Below are 17,239 nucleotides of genomic sequence, written 5' to 3' on the forward strand. Positions count from 1 at the left end.
TCACGATGTGTCAGCAGACAGCTGTCTCCCTCCCTCCTCCTGAGTCCTCTCCTAAAGGTTCTTTCCCGCACAGCCCCTCTGCCTATGCCTTCTTCCTGTGTCCTCATGTCCTGTCACCCCCAGGTTTCATTCTCTGGGCCCCCTTGGGCCACCTATTCATAAATTAAACGTGCTCATCTACAGACTAGCCTGAATAGCTGAGAATTCTGCTCCCCACTTTGAGAGCAGCTTTAGTTTCAATTCCTTGGGAAAATGCAAAATGACAAAAAAAAAAAAAAAAAATACTATGAATTCAGTAAAACTTTTGAACAAATTTGTATTTTATTCATCATTATAGCATCCACAAACTTTCAAAAAAATAATAGTTCATAGATATGTGAAACATTCTTCAGTCTACAGACAATGCTCAGTGCACATATGAATTACGGAACTTCTGATAGTGAGTCTGCAGCCAGGGGGCATTTCAGTATTGTCAATGTCTTTAAAACAATCATAAACCCTACGCGGCTCCCCACTAAAATCCAACTTACAATCAGAGGCAAACTTTGAAGGATAACCAAGTCATTAACTTCTGAAAGCAGTCCTACACTTTCCTATAAGTTATTCTTTTAGCACAAAATAAACAAAAGATGGAGATATGCCACAGTTAACTTGCCTTCTAGCATCTCGTGAGAAAACAGCTGGGCCCGTTTGACTTCTCTAGGGAGCTGAAGTTGGGGTTAGGGGCAGAAGTTCTTGCATGGAGATATCTATTATATATGTCAGAATAGAAGGCAAATTTTTTCCAAAAACATTATTCCTCAGAAAAGAGAGGTGCCTTAAATATTTTCGTCTTTACAAAGTCCTTTTGAACAAAACACTCTTCAGGAAAACATGTCTTTGAAAGGCCTCAAGCAATGGCAGTTTTCTATCTTACAAAGGTCATCTGACAAAATGGCAGGGTGGGGGGAGGCAAAGACTTATTATTCCTGGGAATATGCTGAAGAACAACTATTAGAGCTCATTATTAGTAGTCTTTTAAAATATCATTTAAAAGAGAAATACAAGTAGTAGTTACCTGTGGAGATTGTGAATACGCAGGGGGAAAAAAAACTGCCCTAATGTTTAACAGGAAACCCTGGTGGCGTGGTGGTTAAGAGCTGAAGCTGCTAACCAAAGGGTCGGCAGTTCAAATCCGCCAGGCGCTCCTTGGAAACCCTATGGGGCAGTTCTACTCTGTTCTATAGGGTCGCTATGAGTCGGAATTGACTGTCGACAGCACTGGGTTAATGTTTAACAAATGAAGCCTTGGTGGTTTAGCAGTAAATTCTTGCCTTCCACGGAAGACAGCCTTTTCAATTCCCCAGGCAGTGCACCTCATTCACAGCCACCACCCTTATGTTGGTGAAAGCTGGAGTGTTGCTGTGATGCAGAACAGGTTTCAGCGGAGCTTCCAGACTAAAACTGATTAGAAGAAAGGCTTGAGGACCTACTTCTGCAAATCAGCCAATGAAAACTTTATGAATCACAACAGTCCTATCCACAAACGATCACAGGGATGGTTTAGGCGGCGTGAGCTGGAGGTCAACTCCAGGGCTGCTAACAACAAAGTTTAACAAATTGTTCTTGAGACTCCAGTCAAAGCTCCACTGACAGCCTTCTGCTTGGTTTAAAGCATGTTAAATAACTAGGAGTGAACTGTTAGATGACTCAACATGTTGTTCCGGGATGATAGAGAGTCTGCTATGTTTACAGTGATGATAAAGCCCTGCACATGAAGAGTCTGAATAAAACTGAGGGGGGGGGGGTAGCAATTTTTCTAAGTTAATACCATTTTCTGTGATATTAAATGAGTCTCTTAATTAATAAAGAAATGGCTTAAATAGATTAATTTACACCCATAGAAGTTTACACTTAGAGATTAAATAATGGAGGTTTAAAAATCTACATCGTCAAGTTAGAAAAAGAAACTAATGCTTGTGTCAGAAGCTAATACATACACATACATGTGGAAGGGTGGGGGGAGTTAAGAAAGCTCCCCCAGGCAAACCCAATCCTGATCCTCTCCCTAGCAACCCCACCTCCTTTAACCACTGCAGATCGATGTTTACCAAACTGTAAGAGCTGCCTACTGTACTTACTTAGATACCCAGACCTCTCTACAGACATTCTGATTCAAGAAAACCAGGGTAGGGATGGGAATCTGCGTTTTTAGTACAAGCCTGAGATGATTCTTTAAGACTAGGTCACTTAGGAGTATACTGGCCTAAAGCATGAAGCTGTGTTATGTGAATTGGGCACCTTTGTGTATCATAAATCTTAGTTCCTTTCCCACCGAGAATCTCTCCAGTCAGCCTCTTCCCTGCTGCCCTGCTTTCCAGGAAGGGGAAGTGAAAGCCTGAATTACCAAGGCCACCTTTTAAGAGGTCTGGAAGAAATCTGGATTTAGTTGAGGAAGGCAGAGCACTTACAGGAGTTAGTTTTCCCCCAGGTCTACAGAGAGAGAGAGAGAGAATTGAGCATTAGCCTTAGGGACTTGGGCAGTCATGGAAAAAAAATTAAAAAAGCAGGAGGCAAACAGAAGTGGCGTAGGAATGGAGTATCTCCACAAAGGTAGCGAGGGTTAGCATATAAATGGCTGAGGATTAAATTGCTCCCCTCTAGTTTTTTTTTTTTTTAGTTAGCCATTCAGAAGGGCCTTAGTTTTTTGACTCCTGGCATTGGGAACCCTGGTGGTGTACTGGTTAAGAGCTACTGCTGCTACACAAAATGTCAGCAGTTCGAGTCTACCAGGCGCTCCTTAGAAACTCTATGGTACAGTTCTACTCTGTTCTATAGGGTCACTATGAGTCGGAAACAACTCAATGGCAATGGGTTTAGTTTGGTTTTTGGTTTGGCATTGGGGAATGGGAATGATTCCCTCCTTCCAGCAGTTTTATTTGAAAAGACTGAGGAAGCAGGGTGTTCAAGGCCCCCTGCAGCTGCAGTTAGGACCCTGCTCTATACTGAGTATAGCTGTTTGATTCCAGGGAAGGGCCTCGTCCAGTTGGTTCCTTGGGGGTGTCAAAATAGTAAAAAAGGCAAACTCAAGGATGGTTGATATTGGATAAGACCAATGTCACCTGAATTAACAAAGGACCTCAAAAGAGTCAGATGTGTGTACGCATGAGTCGCTAAACTCTACATAAAGTCAGTTATCATACAGAAGTCAAGGATAGAGTTAATAGTAAAAGATGATCCTCTCAGATGGCAAACCCTCCTGTCCTCACCCCTAAAACAATCCAGTCTCCAAAACCATGCGAGGGATGGCAGTGAAAAGTAAAACTGCTCCATTAAACAGCAAAAAGCCCCGATTAAATGAGAGAAAAATTCAAGAACTTATTCAGAATTTCCCTTATGTTTGTGAAAACCTTAAATATTAACAGAGAGAAGTAAAATATTTTAGGCTGGGAAGAAAATCCTTCTCAGGTATCTCTGATATGGCTGGTGGTTCACGCTAGCAGTTCTTTCCAAACTGTAGGTTGTGACCCATCAGTGGATTGTGAGATCTTTTAAAAAATGGAAATGAAATAGAAAATACTAGAATGCATTGGCTGTAGAAAGGATATTATTTTATGAGACTTCTTTTTCAGTAGTATTTGTGAGTGTGATAGTTTGCAATGTGAATGTATTTCTTATTGTGGCTCACAACAACAAAAACTTTAAAATGGATTTCATCACAGGCTTTAACGGGAACATGGCAACTCCTACAGGTGTCCCAAGGCAATGTTAAACATACCATTCAAACACTGCTTTGGGTATAAGAGCTCACATGGATGGTTTGCCTTTTAAGGGGGTTTATTTCTTCAGGTTTGACTACTAAGGACCAGATTTCATCTCAGCTTTAACTGATAAATCATTTATTGAAACTAAAAACAGTCTACAAAGCAAGACTATTGGGACTAGTCTTAAAGACTTTTATTTTAGATTTTTTTTTTTAATCTTAAAATTGAATTTCTGGGGGGAAGAATAACAGGATAGAATTTTGAAGTATCTTTAAAATTATGATACCAAAAATCCAAACCCATTGCTGTCCAGTCAATTCCAACTCTTAGTGACCCTACAGGACAGGGTAGAACTGCTCCACAGGGTTTCCAGGGCTGTAAACTTTACAGGAGCAGACTGCCATATCTTCCTCCTCTGGAGCAGCTGGTGGGTTCGAACCACCGACCTTTAGGTTAGCAGCCAAGCGCTTAACCACTGCTCCACCAAGGCTCCTTCATAGGGACCACTAAAGCCTGTATTTATTTTCACTTTAGCATGACTGTCACAGAAAACTGTAAACATACTGATGGGACAACTGAAATAAGATCACTGCCCGAACTTCGCTTGAATTTCTGACAAAAGTAGATCTTCTTGACGGCCTGTTAGGCCAAATTTTGGATATTTAAAAATATCATCCTGCCTTTCAAAATTCTAAATGATCTGAAAAACTCTTAGGCCTACGTTCTACTGTTAGGTCCTTCTCATATCATCTACTGTTTCTCACGCTAACATATAAAAAGAACATAAATATCCACCTTAGGCAACACTCATAGTTCCCTGCTACAAACAGATTAAAAAGAGGAGAAATAGTAAAATAAACTCTTTATTAAATCTAATTCTGGAAATGATATTGAGTTCATATATGTATTAAGTTAGAAAAGCATGAACATTAAAATAACACTTAAAACTTTATGCTTTTAAGATAATTCATCTCTTTTCTCAGTTATAAGGAAAGGCACTACTTCAATAAACATTTCTACTTTCACAGCCTAGTTACAGTTTAAATTAATAATATTAAATATAGCATATGGTCTGCTATTAGTTGAACAAAACAACTTCTCAGGTGCTGTTATTGCTATCCATGGTCTCTGCTGGAGTCTGGTAAGTCCTACCCAACTGCAGTTGTAAAAATGGACACCTACAACGGATTATCTAAAGTAGTTCATTTTCTATTATTTTTTAGATATTAAAATCCTTCCATCTCCAGTATCTGCCAGTATTTAGCCATTTTACTAAAATAAGCATAGTGTCTGGCATATAGTAAGCACCCTAAGTACATTTGTTGAATGAAAGAAAATTATAATTTCCCTCTGAAAATGAATGACAAAGAAAGGGATTAAAACACATGGTTCCTTTTATTATTTGCCATACATTGTATGGGCTTGTGTGTCCAGCTTTGATGAGGAAAGATGATGCAAAGCTAGAGAGGTAGGTGAGGACCAGGGAGCCAGGTCCTTTATTAATTAAAGAGTGTGGACTGATGTCTAAGAATGATGGAGAGCTACTACTGGAGGGTGTTAACGGTGAGAGGGTCAGAATTGTGGTAGTTTACAAGGGTCCCTCCGGGTGGGTCTTGTGTGGGTGGGTCTTGTGTGGGACGGATGTGTGGATGAATGGATGGGGCGGAGGGGCAGTGGTCAAGAGGCTATTGTGATGCAAATGAGAGGAGACAGTGGTCTAACCCAGGATAGTGGCAGAGAAGATGGAAAGAAGTGAACAGATTTAGCAGACGTTTGTAAGACTAACTCAAAAAAAAAACATTCCCATAGAGTCAATTCCAACTCATAGCGACCCTATAGGACAGAAAAGAACTGCCCCATAGAGTTTCCAAGGCTGTAATCTTTACAGAAGCAGATTGCCACATCTTTCTCCCATGGAACAGCTGGCGGGTTTGAACCGACAACCTCTCAGTTAGCAGCTGAGTGCTTAACCACTGTGCGACCAGACTCTTCTTTGTAAGACTAAAAAAAAAAACCAAACCCTAAGACTAAGCTGTAAGAAATGGGTGATTGCAGGAGGTGAGCAAGAGGAAAGAGTCAAGAATGAGGTCCAAGTTTCTGGCAGGGGCACCTGGAAGGACAGTCATGCCATCATAGAAGCAGCAACAGATTTAGCGAGAAGGAAGCCAAGTGCAATTCTGAACACGTTAGATTTGAGGATCTTCCTGTAGAACATTCCAGCAAAAGTAAATTTAAATATAGGTCTGAAGCTCTGGAAAGGATTAAAACTAAAGCGCTTTTTTGAATCTTAATCCAGATTAATGTTTTGTTTTCCATAAATTATTGTTACACAAATTAAAAACTCAAGGAAAAAGGATGAAAGCAGTTAAGATGATTTTCTCAGCGCCTGATATACTATCACCTCTTTAAATACCAAATGGCTGTAAAAGGTATTTAAATTTTTCCTCTGATATTTAAACACTCTCTGTGGCTATTATTGCTTGGTATTAGAGTTATACTTAATGGATTAGGAAGAAAAAAAGCGTAATCTTTGTTGACTTTCTTCTCTGTGTGAAATACATTTAGAAGACTGCTCCTGTTGGTTCTACAAACATGCAAGGGAGTACACATAAAAATAGGTATTTATTTTTAAATATCCAGCACACAAGCCTTACTAAGCCCACGTAGCAGTAAATCCTAAACTCTAAGTCTCGTCACATTTGCAAAAGGAAGGCATTTATGAAGACATTTGGTGAGGCCTCTGAAACGAATGTGGTTGAGAATGTGCATGCTGGAGTCAGGCTCTTTGCCTTGCCTCTTACAGCTGTATGATCTTGGTCAAGTCATGTCATCTCTTTGGCCTCAGTTACCTCATCTGTAAAATAAGCATAATAGTACCTACCTCTCGGGTTTATGAGGATTAGCTATGTCACAGCACTTAGGAGCAGTGCCTGGCATATTGTATGCACTCAATCAGTATTATCTATACTTATTTAAAGATTCTGTTAAAGACAACTCAATATCACTACTGATTAAATATCTTGGAATAATTATTTCAGATCAGGTTTTCCAATCAGAAACAGAATTTCATATTTAAGATATAACATCTGATGCTAGCTAGCCCTCTCTGAGGACTCTTACCAAACCAAAACCAAACCCACTGCCATCAAGTCGATCCCAACACATAGTGACCCTGTAGGACAGAGCAGAACTGCCCTACTGTAAATCTTTAGGGACACACACTGCTACGTCTTTTTCCTGTGGAGCGACTTTTGGTTAGCAGTCGACTACTTAGCCACTGTGCCACCAAGGCTCCTTTGAAAACTCTTAGAGGTCCTATATTTATATAAAGTCATTATAGAATAGAATCTCACTAAGCAAAGGAAAGAATGATAGGCGGACTGTTAGGAAAAAAATTTCCAGATGGCTAGGGATTATGATCACAGCAGAAAGAATCAATACCTGAAGTTAACTGAAATAACAGTTAATTATTTTATAGTCCTAAAAGGCATGTCTCCATCAAAAATATGGAGAGATAAAAGGATTTTAAAGTAATAAAAAGTGGAAATTCAATTCAAATAGTGATCTATCCTCATTTTCATGAAATGAGAGCTGGTTAATCTGGGCAAACAAATTTTACCGGATGGCCCCAACAGGTCCAATGAAGCAGTGGTATACGTGCCTGGTAAATAACCTCACAAACATGAAAAGCCATATTTCCTTTTCACTGAAGAGACCATTCTGCTCCCAGGAAGCTTAACGTGACTATGTGTAAAATAAAATGGAAACCTTACCAAACCATGAACGTGTGATACATGCTTTTAAACTGACGTTTAACAATTTTTAAAGCAATGGTTTAAAAACGCTTACAAATGATGTACTGCTTAAAATAAAACAAAATACTATATTGATCACAAATTATATCCAGTCCATACACGCTGAACACATACTGTACTTTAATAATCAAGACAGTTCAGCTGTTTTTCTATAGTATGTTTCAGAGTTAGCATATAACCTGTGTGTAACACTATTGCTATGATTTTAATCATTTTATACTTAAGAGCCCAAAATATGTTTGCAAAATAACATTTTCTGTGTATGTCAACCAGTGTTTTTTTTTTTCAGAAACACTCCACCCAGGTCATACATAGTAATCCGTATTGGTGAAAACAACCAGAGATGACAAACAGAATCTCACCTCTACACAGAAGTTCCAATTGGCTCAAAAGGCAAAGGGCTGCCCCGCTCTACAAAGGTGCAGGTCAAGTTCTTGACCTTTGAAAGTGAATTCCAGTGTAGTCACTATAGCCGTGTATTTGAGCTTTGTACTTACAGTATTAGATTTGAGACATAACTGAAGCCACACACTGCAGTAAGCTAACTCCCATATCAAAAATTAAATGCAAAAGGACTTGAAGAGATTTTGTAATCCCAGTAGCACAGACTGGAAAAACTGAATACTGTACTTAGATGTAACTCTTACATCTCCCTTCAATTAAGTGGTCATGGCCACACTTTACAGATTTGAGACAGTAATTTATATTAATGTGATTAATCAACAAGTGTACTTACTACCATGAACTTGGGCCCAAAGCCATAGGATTATTTTCGCCTTTCCCCCAAAGAATCATTTGCTCTTGAAGTAATAGGCTTTTAAGGCACATTTTAACAAAAATCCATCATATACCCAGCTTAAAAATGGAAGCTCCACCTGGTTACAATAATACATATACCTAAGTAATGTGTGGTTTATCAGATAGGCAAGTGTCTCTATCTTGAGGTTAAATTCACATTAGAAACTGATTCTTTACTCGCTTTTCTTATTCAAAGAGAAATATTCTGTAAAAAATATTAGAGAATTAGATTTATAAGAATAACCCATACGTGTCAGGCCTGTGGGCAAGGGTCCAACAGGGTATAGCTCTGGAAGTGAGGGAAAGAGCTTCCCTGGAGCCCTGGGTTCCTATGTACCCAGGTTCCTCAGTAGGAATCATGAGGAAGGGAGTTAGGGTGCCTTACTGATTTTTAGAAATCTCCTCCCAAAAACGCACAGACCCTTGAGAGGCTCAAACCTTAAACCCCAATCGGTTACCATCTCAAACTTCAGTTACCAGCTTGGAAGGAATAGGACTTGAAGAGAGGGAAGAGAGAAGATGGAAAGAAGCCACAGATGTGAGAGTTTCAGGGCAAGTTGCTTTAGGGACTTCACACCCTTTGCTAGGACCAGCTTTGATGACCCAGGAGGCTCTGCTTAAAAAGAAAAACTTTCCAGTGCCCCACAAGCATGCCTTAGGGCACTGACCTTTGGGATGAATAGAGAATTATCTACGTGGAATGGTTTGAGGCTGGGAAGGATTTAAGAGTCTTTTAATTTCCTGCTAGTCTAAAGTAAATATAAATGAAAGAATTTCATAGAAACAAATACACAGCTAATTGTAATGCCTCCTCTGGCCACCCTTTCCCCGCGGATGATTAGGAATTTTCAGAATGGCTCTTCAGCCTTACGGAGTGAGCTGGTGGCCAGCTGAGTTCTAGTCCAATCATAAGGTAGGAATGGGCGACGTCCACAAGGCACACTATTGCAGACGACAAAGAGACTCAGAGGTGACAAATGTGCCCAGCAGGATTCCATTCCGTAGTGGAGATCTGAGACCGGCTCTGCTCACTGTGGTCAAGAAGCAGTAACAAACGGGCCCTAAACATTTTAAATGTATAACAAGAGGCCCCCTTTCACAAGGGCTGGAAATACAAATATGTATATACACACTATGTATATATATATATATATTTTAGTCTACACTTGCCAATCACCTACATTCATGAAACTTTTTGACCTCTGATGTTACTTCAGTTCCAGGTGGCAGGTAAAGAAAAGCCTCCAGAACCCCTGCATTTTAGCGACTGGCTTATTTCTCTCCAGTGGTTGGCACCATGTTGGAAATCTGGTCCCAGAGGTTCTAAAGAACAGTAGTACAGCACAAAGAACTAACCTCTTTGTATAAAGTGACTATAGAGATGTGTGTTGAGGTAAAGAGCTTCGTAAAAATCGAGTAGGGGAGCACTGCCACGGCTATAGAAATTTCTATATAAGTTTGGTGCTAATATTATTCTACAAAACTCGTGTTTACACCCATTACAAACAGAGGACAGTTCTTATTGCTACTGGAGCCTGCTGCCCCAATCTGTTCCAGCTCCACTGAAAAATGAGTTTTCTCAATAATTGGTAGCAAATATTCCCAAATTTATAAAAAAAAGTCATTGCCAATGCATCACTTTTTGATTAATTTTTGATTGCCATATGTATATGGACTCCAGTATGCATGTCCTTTACACCAAGTACAGAAAAAAGCTTAGAAAAGTAGTTTTATCAAAGTTCAGTTCAATGAGAAAAAAACATGAAAAAGTGCAAAATAGATACAGGTCCTGGCAGTTCTCATATGTGATTTTTCTTACTACCGACCAGAAAAGTTTACATTTGTGTAATAAAATTACAGTGGATTTCACTTCATGGTTAATATACAAGTTTTTGCTTCAAAGTGCTTACAGGTACTTTATTTAAAAAAGAGATCAAGTAGGTTGCAGGAATTTTTTTTTTTTAAAACAACAAATCTATGTCACGTGTCCCAGTCTCTTTTGTCCCCTTCTTTTAGTGCAACCCGGTACAGCGGCCTCACCAAAAAGATCTGATTTCAAAAGATGTTCCTGGAACCTCACCTACAGCAGCACTCGAGGAGTCCCATTCGGGGTGGCTCCTTTTTTCTTCTGCAGCCGATTCTGAGCCTTTCGAGATTTCACCACTTTCATTCTCACCTCAAAGACTTCATGGATGGCCTTCCGGAAGCAGTGAAAATTATAGTCAATAAGCCCTGGAAAAGAGAACAAAAATATCCACAAACGTCAAGTAGAAATAATTTCCATTTCTGAATTTTTCCATCACCCTTAACAGAAGCTCAGTGTCCCTAAGCAGTGACTCTCTTTTTACCTCTCCCTCCAGCCCCTGATGACCACTAATAAACTTTGGTCTCTGTATATTTGCTTATTTATATATTTCATCTAGGTGGGATGGTACAATATTTAAAAATGGGTACTGGTGATGATTGTACAATATAATGAACATATGTCACTGAATTGTACATGTAAGAGATGTTGACATGGCACATGTTTTTGTTATATATGTATATAAATCCATTGGCGTTGAGTTGATTTCAACTCCCAGGACCCTACAAAAAAAAAAAAAAACTCCCATCTTTTCATGTCTGACATGGCCAGGACAAGCCAGTAGGGGGCGGTAAAGGTACAGTCGTAACACAAGGCCCACAGATCTCCAGAAAGTATGGAGCTGGACTTCAGGAATTGTAGTCTTACCTTCCAGAATTAAGGATTCCTTAAAACTGAGAGGAGCCCTGGTTGTTAAGAGCTATGGCTGCTAACAAAAAGCTCAGCAGTTGGAATCCACCAGCTACTCCTTGGAAACCCTTTGGGGCAGTTCTACTCTGTCCTATAGGGTCGCTATGAGTCCAAATCGACTCGGCGGCAACAGGTTTTTTTTTGGGGGGGGGTTTACAATTAAGATATATTTTTAATTAAAAAAACTTTTTCCCTAGAAAAGGTGTTATTAAGTTGACTCCGAATGAAGGTAGACCCTGAGTTACAGTGTGGCTGAGATCTCAAAGTCAAACTATCAATCAAATATTTTAAGCCACGGTCTTAAGCTCTGAGGAAAGCAAAGGTGAATAAAAAAAAGAGTCAGCTCCGATCTCAGGAATTAAAAGTACTAATGACAGTCGCAGCTTCTCAATTTTAAATGGAGAAATAGCAGAGGAGAAATCTTTATGTGTCCGCAGAAATAATTTAGTGGTACAAAAACAGAGTAAAAGGTCATCCAAGGTCTTGAGGAAGTACATTACAATAGAATGCACTTTCCTCCTTACCGTTAACCGGTCTAAGAGTTGAGAGCAAACGTTGTATTTACACCACTTAGGATAAGGTGGTTGGTTCTATTTACCATCTTTAAACTTTTTAAAATAACCAAGCTATTTTCCCACAGCCTGACAATTATTTCCATCCAGTCAGGTGATGCTTTCAGAGCCCCAACCAAAGATAGAATTGGGAATCCTGCCAAGGAAGTGAAATTCTTCAAATCAGTCATACAACTGCAAATACACTGGGGTAGGGGGTTGGGGAGGAAGAGACACCATCTCAGCTTCCAGGAGCAGGAAAACCTAGGAGGGTGGGGGGTGGAGCCTCTGTGCTTCTGAAGTGACAGTGAGCCACAAGAGCAGTACTTTAGGAGGCTATTTCCTCAAGAAAAGCCTAATGAGTCAATAAAGATGAAAAATAACAAAAATAAACAAGGAGCAAAGAAATAATTTTATTTAGTAAGAATGTGGCCATCATATGTGACAACAACCTCAAAATCCTCTGCTTACATATGCAATAAACTGGCCTAGGAAGAAAAAGATATGCTGGCTTAGCTAAAGGAAGTTGGCTCAATGAGAAGGGTGCAATTAAATACTAGCTTGGGAAAATTTCAGAGATAAATCTGAACTTACTCATCTTTGCACATCTGAAAATATAGCAGTAATCTTGCCGCATTTGAAGTCTTAAGGGTAAAAAAAGTAAAAGTTCACAGCTTAGGTTTTCAAAGGAAGTTAGCATTCATAAAAAGTGTTTTCTATTTGCACCCTTCTGTTAAAGGCAGTGGAAAATGCAAAGACAGAGACATGAGCAAAATAAACACTATCTTCACCACCACTCACAGTGAATGCAGTCCCACATCCTTCTCTGGAGCTATACGTTAAAAACACCCCGGGAACTTCAAAAAAAAAAAAAAAAAATCAGCAAAGCCAAGGCCTTCTCCCAGAAATTCTAATTGCTTAGAGCAAGGCCCAGCTATCCGTGCTTTTTAACCCGCCTCCCTCCCAAGGTGCCTGTAATATGCCGTCAAGACCAAGAACCCCACATCTGCATTCCATCGTCTCCTTTCTGCCAAAGCAGCCACGGACAGCATCAATGAAACTCAGGATGAGAGCAGGACGAGAAACAGCTAATTAACAAACCTTGATTATCACTACCAACAGGACTCAACAACACTTGCGATTAAAGCAACAACAACAAAATCAAACTACTCTTGCATTTACAAACATTAGGTTCTTTTTAAAGACAACTACATTATAGCTGCCAACGCGCCTCATGCTCAGCCAGCAGCCCTCTGTCAGTGAGGTTTGCTTGTTGCTATAATGCTGAACAGGTTTTAGTTGAGCTTCCAGACTAAGCTGGACTAGGAAGAAAGGCCTGGTGATTGACTTCTGAAAACCAGCCAATAAGAACATTATGGATCACAATGGTTTGATTCACAACTGATCATGCAGATGGAGCAGGACCGGCAGTGTTTCATTTCATCATGCAGGGGGTTGCCATTAGTCAGGCATAAATTTGATAGCAGCTAACAACAACAACACATGAGAGTTTCATCTCAGTCTGCCAGGGGACTTCCCAGTTTTAGCACTGGACGTCCCCCATCCCAGGAACTCCCCAGTAATGGTCACCCTAAATAGCACAAGTTTAAAATGATGCCCACTTACTTACATTTCTTAGTTACAATACTAAATATATATTAAATACAATATTAAATATAATACCTAGGTTTCTAGCTACCTTACTAAATACTACAAAATCTGCCTATCCCCAAAGATGACCCACACCACCACCCACCCACCCATTGCCATCCACTCGATTCTGACTCATAGTGACACTATAGGACAAAGTAGAACTGTCCCATAGGGTTTCCAAGGAGTAGCTGGTGGATTCAAACTGCCAACCTTTTGGTTAGGAGATGAACATCTAACTACTGCGCTGTGGAATCTACCAAAGATCCCAAGGACAAATTCCTGCTTACATTTAATTGTATAATCACTGATGCATGATAAAATTAGTAGACAAAAGTTTGTGGAGAAGCAGGATTTTCATAGTTTCAAAAATATTTATTAACTACAAAGGGAAAGATAAAAACTTTTCAGCAGAAAAGCCCTGCAGACATTATGTTAACTAAGTGGTCATGGTTAACATCACCAGCAATGCCATGTCAACATCATGAAACTCCCTGATACGATGCACTGAGAAGGGGTTTCCATGGGGTTTCCAAGGCTGAAATCTTTACAGAAGCAGATTGTCACATCTTTTTCCTGCTCATGGGTTCAATCCATTGACCTTTCAGTTAGCAGCTGAGTCTTTAAACACTGTGCCACCAGGGCTCCTACTGTGTAGACAGTAGGTAGAAAATAAGGGTATCTCGACACAAAGGCCACAGGTTTGGTTTTTTTGGGTTTTATGAGGTTAATTGCTTGTTTTAAAATCAAACTATATTTGGCCCTAAAATTATGTGAAGTCATTAAGTATACTCATTTTTACTTTTTCGGAATCATGATGCTATATATCCCTGTGTTTTTTCAGGACTTATGAGTATATGAAAGCGGAACAGTAGGTACATACCGTCTAAGTTTAATGCTGTATGAGTTCTGTCGTCCTCTCTTTTGGTGGGGAGAACAAATGGTCACAAGAGTTACCAAACGCCTTCTTATGGGCCAAGAGGGAGAACTCCACCCTCAGGGTAGGTTCAGGGAGTCCTCTCCTTATAAAGAGACTTTATTGCTAAGAGTCGGAATCCACTCAACAGCACACAACAATATTCACCCACATAAAATCTAAGGCCCCTGGGAGAACCACTTAGTTCTACTTCCGCCACATTACAGCTGCACCACTAGAGGGCAGGCTGGTTCACTTAGACCAGAAGTCAGCGGCCCCCTCAGGCTGCCCGTCTGCTAAGGAGGCCTATGACAAAAGTCTGGAAGCTGCAAGGACCATACTGTGTTGTCCATCCACATTCAACAAGCAATAAAAACAGTATTATGCTAAACTGAAATGTTTCTTTTAAATCACAAACAAAAAATTACCTTTTCTTTCAAAGCTCTCCTCTCTGACAAAGCAAACAAGAGCCAGGAACTTTGTCACTTCTTTTAAATAAAGAACTGTTGTATTATTCAGTTTAATAATGGCTGTTGATTCCTTGTCATAGGGGGTTCCAGCTCCATCTTCTTTGAGGCTGAATGGGGACAGAAACCAAAATGTATTTGACTACTGAGAAAGGACATATTATAACCCAGTGATAGAGACCATCTTTCACACACAGAATGATAATCGTAATGGTAAGTAGTTACAGTGACTTTCAGCAAAAGATCTCAGAAACACAATCACAAGAACGTAAACAGTGTATGAAAGTCACTTTCCTAATAGCACAATGAGTGGCTATTTCCACAGCTGAGCAACTGTCCAGGCACCTGAGGAACACAGGTGAGGAACAGAAGTTAACTCTTCTCCCCTCTGTGGTCCACAGGACTTCTTGTTTGCTCCTAATAAACAGCCTGTCAGAAGCATGGTCTGATGAAAAAGAGGTGCTGAAGAACTGTTCCAAATAAAGGGAGCTTATTAAGAGACACAAAAGGAGCCCTGGTGGGGCAATGTTAAGTACTTAGCTGCTAACCTAGGGGTCAGTGGTTCAAGCCCACCATCAGCTCTGCAGGAGAAAAAACTTGGTGATCTGCTCCCATAAAGATTAATCACAGCCTGCGAAACCCTATGGGACAGTTCTACTCCGTCATATAGGGTTGCTATGAGTTGGAATTGACTCAATGGTGCGCACGCACACACACACAGAGACGTGAAAGCCAAAATCCTGGAATGGACAGGGATCTGCCCGAAATGCAAGCCAGATTTAGAAGATGCTAATGTCAGAAGGATCCTGGCTGAAAGCAGAGTACACCAGAAAGATGTTTACCTGTGTTCTATTGACTATGCTAAGGCATTCGACTGTGTGGATCATAACAAATTATGGATAATATTACAGAGAATGGGAATTCTGGAACTCTTAATTGTGCTCATGAGGAATCTGTACATGGATCAAGAGGTAGTCATTAGAACAGAACGAGGAGATACTGCATGGTTTAAAGTCAGGAAAGCTGTGTGTCTAGGTTGTACCCTTTCACTGTACCTGTTCACTCTGTATGCTGAGCAAATAATACGAGAAGCTGGACTATATGAAGAACGAGGCATCAGGATTGGAGGAAGGCTAACAACCTACGTTATACAAATGACACAACTCCGCTTGCTGAAAGTGAAAAGGACTTGAACCACTTACTGATGAAGATCAAAGGCTACAGCCTTCACTATGAATTACACCTCAACAAAAAGAAAACAAAAATCCTCACAACTGGATCAATAAGCAATATCATGATAAATGGAGAAAATACTGAAGTTGTTAAGTATTTCATTTTACTTAGATCCATTATCAACACCTATGGAAGCAGCAGTCAAGAAATCAAACGACGTACTGCATTGGGCAAATCTAACGCAAAAGACCTCTTTGAAGTGTTCAGAAGCAAAGATGTCACATACTTTGGACATATTATTGGGAGAGACCAGTCCCTGGAGGAGGACATCACGCTTGGTAAAGTAGATGGTAGCAAAAAAGAGGAAGACCCTCAACAAGGAAGACTGATGCAGTGGTTCCAACAATGACCTCAAACATAGCAGCAATTATGAGGTTGGTGCAGAAACGGGCAATATTTCGTTCTGTAGTAAACAGGGTTGCTAGGAGTCGGAACTGACTCGACAGCACCTAACAACACCAACAAGTTTATGAAAAATTAACTACAAATTTGACTAAACAGGAATTGATGCCAAACCTTACCAATGCAGTATAATAATTCAGCTGGTGCCAAACCTTATCACCTTCACATAATAAGAGTTGTTGCTGCTGTTGTCAGTTGCTGTCAAGTTGATTCTGACTCATGACGACCCCAGTGTTAAGCAGTACAACAGCACTCCACAGGGTTTTAAAGCTGTGATCTTTCAGAAGCAGACTGCCAGGTCTGTCTTCCAAGGCGGCTCTGTGCAGGTTAGAATCATCAACCTTTTGGCTACCGGTTGAGCGCTTGATCATTTGCGCCACCCAGGGACTCCATAATAAGCACTTACTACATGACAGGCACCACCTTAGTCCTTACTGTGCATTGTTAGGCGTAAGAATCCTCTAAGTTAGGTACTGAGGAAACTGAGGCCGAAGGAGATAATATAAGTTCATGATCGGGGTAGAGCCAGGATCTTTTGATGAGCAGCCGAGTGTAAAATACTTTCAAAAGTAGATGTCTACGTTTCCTTTAAAATACTCTACAATACAAGCATTTCATTAAGTCTGTCTTGCCACCCTTCCCCCCGCCCCCATTATGGAAGGTGACAGTCTACAAAGTGATGAAAACAGATGACAACGGAACTTATTTTAAAGTGTGTGTGTACAGCTGACCAGCTGCAGCAGAACCTTGCCTGACATTCCCGAGCAGACCCGAGGCACCAGGTCACCTCTTCTTGGGACTGCTTGTCTCCACTGAGTAGCTGGGCAAGGGCAGCAACATGGGCAATTACAAGGCCACCTGCTTCCTGGCTGCCCAGTGAGAGTCCCAGGC

General features: G+C 40.4%; 1 protein-coding gene across 1 annotated transcript in view; it reads right to left on the bottom strand.

Annotated features, from left to right (window-relative positions):
* Nucleotides 1-332: 332 nt before the first annotated feature.
* Nucleotides 333-17,239, bottom strand: part of RRAGD (Ras related GTP binding D) — a 51,718-nt gene continuing 34,811 nt past the window's right edge. Inside the window, exons 6-7 of the mRNA XM_049897253.1 lie at nucleotides 14,675-14,823; nucleotides 333-10,588 (exon numbers count right to left, since the gene is read on the bottom strand). Of these exons, the coding sequence (XP_049753210.1) occupies nucleotides 10,437-10,588; nucleotides 14,675-14,823 (301 nt within the window). The 3' untranslated portion in view covers nucleotides 333-10,436. The remainder of the gene's footprint in view (nucleotides 10,589-14,674; nucleotides 14,824-17,239) is intronic.

This window comes from Elephas maximus, chromosome 1 (genome assembly GCF_024166365.1).
Source record: "Elephas maximus indicus isolate mEleMax1 chromosome 1, mEleMax1 primary haplotype, whole genome shotgun sequence".
NCBI classification, from domain to species: domain Eukaryota; kingdom Metazoa; phylum Chordata; class Mammalia; order Proboscidea; family Elephantidae; genus Elephas; species Elephas maximus.